At 50.5% G+C, this 2,910-nt stretch overlaps 1 protein-coding gene across 1 annotated transcript; it reads right to left on the bottom strand.

Annotated features, from left to right (window-relative positions):
• Positions 1 to 544: 544 nt before the first annotated feature.
• LOC101999879 (zinc finger protein ubi-d4) lies at positions 545 to 2,863 on the bottom strand. Its single transcript, XM_005372368.3, has one exon. The coding sequence runs from the start codon at positions 2,857 to 2,859 to the stop codon at positions 1,684 to 1,686; it is 1,176 nt and encodes a 391-aa protein (XP_005372425.1). The 5' UTR covers positions 2,860 to 2,863; the 3' UTR covers positions 545 to 1,683.
• Positions 2,864 to 2,910: the final 47 nt, after the last annotated feature.

Consider the following 2,910-nt stretch of genomic DNA (forward strand, 5'->3'; position numbering starts at 1 on the left):
ACTGTGAAGTTTAAAATTTCACATTCAGTAGTGGTGTTTTGTGTACCCTTTACCAGGCTTACCATGTCATAATTTCTAGGATAATCCTATTAGTATATGAATTTATAATTGCCTTAGAGGCAAAGCTGAGGGGCCGTGGTATGTGGTTAGCTGCGTGTGAGAGACTGTGAAAGAAGATACGGTGTCCCAGTGACCCACTTCATCCGTCTGTTGCCAGAAATAGAGAAATTTTAGAGATATATTACAGAACATGAGATAAGGAAAGAGCATAAAAATTCTAAATATAACCCCAAATGCTGTCAGTTGGTAATAGACCAGATTCCATGCCAACGAGAATTATCTGGGAATTTAGGGAACTAGAAATAAGAATGCAAGGTTTGGGATATATCCAGGGGAAGAGGGAGGTTTGTGGGAATTCTTTAGAATCCTTTCCCACAGGCTGTCTGAGAAAGGGATGCTATTGTGTTGAATTATTGCCCAGAAGCCTAATCTGGCAGGACATCTATCTTAGTTTTCTTTTTTTTCTTTTTTTTTTTTTTGCTCTGTGTAAAAATGTTTATTTTTACTAATGATTTGAATACAGGAACTAAAGATGGGAGGAGGGGCCTCAACTTTGCAGAAAACAACAGTTAGGGCCTGCCCACAAGCCTAGGAGGAAGGCCATTCCAGAGTGTCCTGGCATGGACTGTCCCCTCCTACTTAATGTCAGTGCCACTAAGCAGGAAACAGAAAAATCAGGGTGTGAAGACTTTACCAGCTGCTAGCTAGCGTGCAAGGAATGGGGACCTCCCTGTGACCCAAGAGCCAGGATACACAGGCAGGAGGCAGAGGCTCCTGATTCAGTTAAGGAGAGGACGCTGAATGTCCAGGTCCAAGAAGAATGAAAAGGGGATTTTGGAGGTAGGCTTTTTTATCGAGTTAAAAAAACAGGCACATTATCCAACTTCTCCTTGTGGCCCCCAAGCTGCTGGCACAGCCACTGACACTGTCCCTCTCCCCACAAAACCAAAGGGAATAAGGAAGGAGGCAGAAGACACGAAGTTCTGAGGATGGGAAATGTGGATGAGTCAGCCAAGCACAGGAAGAACAGGTGCAGCTGCTTGTCTCTGGGACTGGGAAGGACAGGACAGAGCTAGACGGTGTCTGAGAGCATCCCATTTCGAGCACAGGACCCATGAAGCAAAACAGAGGACATAGGACTGCTTTGGCAGAGGCAAAGTGAAGCAGAACAAGGGGTATGAAAAGGTCCTAACAAGTGCTACTTCAGCCTGATCACTCCAGCTGCTCCCAGCAAGGCCAGGCCTAACTTACCCCTGGGGCTTTTGGAAACCCGAGGTGGGGGGCTAGGCTAGGCCTAAGACAAGTGAGCTGCTCTCATATTCCTCCTCAGAGGACCCCATTTGAACCCTGTGATTACCAGGGACTTGGGCCCAAGGCAAGCAGAGTGAATGCACTTCTTGGAGAGCAGAGAGAAGTTGGGCCCACAGGTCAGCCCTGGGGCAGCGTGCTGCTCCTTACTCCCTGAGGGCGTGGGGCCAGAGGCAGTCAAGAGTTGCCACCTCCCTGCAATGTTGCCAAAGGCAGGTTGGCAGGACTACCAGAATGAAAGAAGAAGAGGAGGGGCATGAAAACCAAGGTGGAGGAGAGCAACAGCCTTAGATGTGTGAGGAGCTGGGTGGCACATCAGGAGGAGTTCTGGTTCTGGTAGATGGACGCTTTCTCCTTCAGCAGATCCAGACACAGGTGGCAGCTCCAGCTTCCTTCAGGAGGCTCAGACATGGATGGGGTGAGACAGTACATGTGGTAGCCACGGTCACAGTCATCACAGAAAAGCAGCTGGTCGTCATTCTCCGAAGTGCCGCAGAGGTTGCAGCACTTGCACTCGATGCACTGCCAGCGGTAGGTCTTCACAGCTGCCATCATCACAGGGGTGAACTGCAGGCAGGACGGGTGCCCTGAGCGGCCACAGTCAGAACAGGACACTAGCTCCTCAGGCTGTCCTGTCTTCTTGTTGATTTTTGAGTCCCCCAGGCAGAAGTCACAGTAGTTGTTGGGCAGGGCTAAACCATCAGGTCCTTTTTTGGATTTTTGCTCCTCAGACCTCTGGGAAACAGGAGTGGGTGGCTGAGAGTCTTCTTTGTCCTCTCCTTCCTCCTCAGCCAGGTGGGAATGGGCATAGTGGTAACTGAGGCCAGGTCGGTTCTTGTAGCGTTTTCCACAAATGTCACAGGCATAGGGCTTATCCCGGTCCTCTAGGATGGAAGCATCCAGTTTCTTCCGGGCACTGCTCACACCCTTACTCTTGGATTTCCCCTTCCCCCGACGCTTTGGAGTATCTTCTTCATAGTCTTCATCATCAAGGTCATCTAGGAAGTCATCAGGTTCAAGGATCCGCTTCCGCGCTCGACTGTTGGTGACAGGAAACTCTCCCAGGCTGTCATCATCAACACGGGGATCTGGAGCGCCTCGCTTCTCCAGGGGGTCAGTACGCAACAGAGCCTCTAAACTGCTGCCATCCTGAGAGATAAGCCCCTCTTTCTTCAGGCTCTGGTCCGTGTCTGGTTTAATAGACGGAAAGGAAAGCCTGGGATCCTCAGGTGGGTGGGCTCGACGCTTTTTCCGCCAGCGCCGGGCAGGGTAGGAATACAACTGTCCAGAGGCCAGTCCTGGTCCACGGTGTCGCTTTTCCATCCAGATATAACAATTGCTCTGGGCTACTCCGGTCTGGGAGTCCAAGAAAGGCAGGCGCACACTGCGCTCAGCACAGAGGCGGGCATTGTAATTGTGGCACTGTTCCATGGCATCTTTGTAGTACTGCTCCCCAAGGAGCTTCACTACATTCTCCACCACAGCCGCCATCTTCCCTGCCCTATCTTAGTTTTCAATGACATAGCAACTGAGAAGGCCAAG

The sequence above is a fragment of the Microtus ochrogaster genome, unplaced genomic scaffold (genome assembly GCF_000317375.1).
Source record: "Microtus ochrogaster isolate Prairie Vole_2 unplaced genomic scaffold, MicOch1.0 UNK2863, whole genome shotgun sequence".
Classification (NCBI taxonomy): domain Eukaryota; kingdom Metazoa; phylum Chordata; class Mammalia; order Rodentia; family Cricetidae; genus Microtus; species Microtus ochrogaster.

Coding starts and splice junctions, on each gene's coding strand:
- LOC101999879 (XM_005372368.3), bottom strand. CDS start 2,859: ATGGCGGCTGTGGTGGAGAATGTAGTGAAGCTCCTTGGGGAGCAGTAC.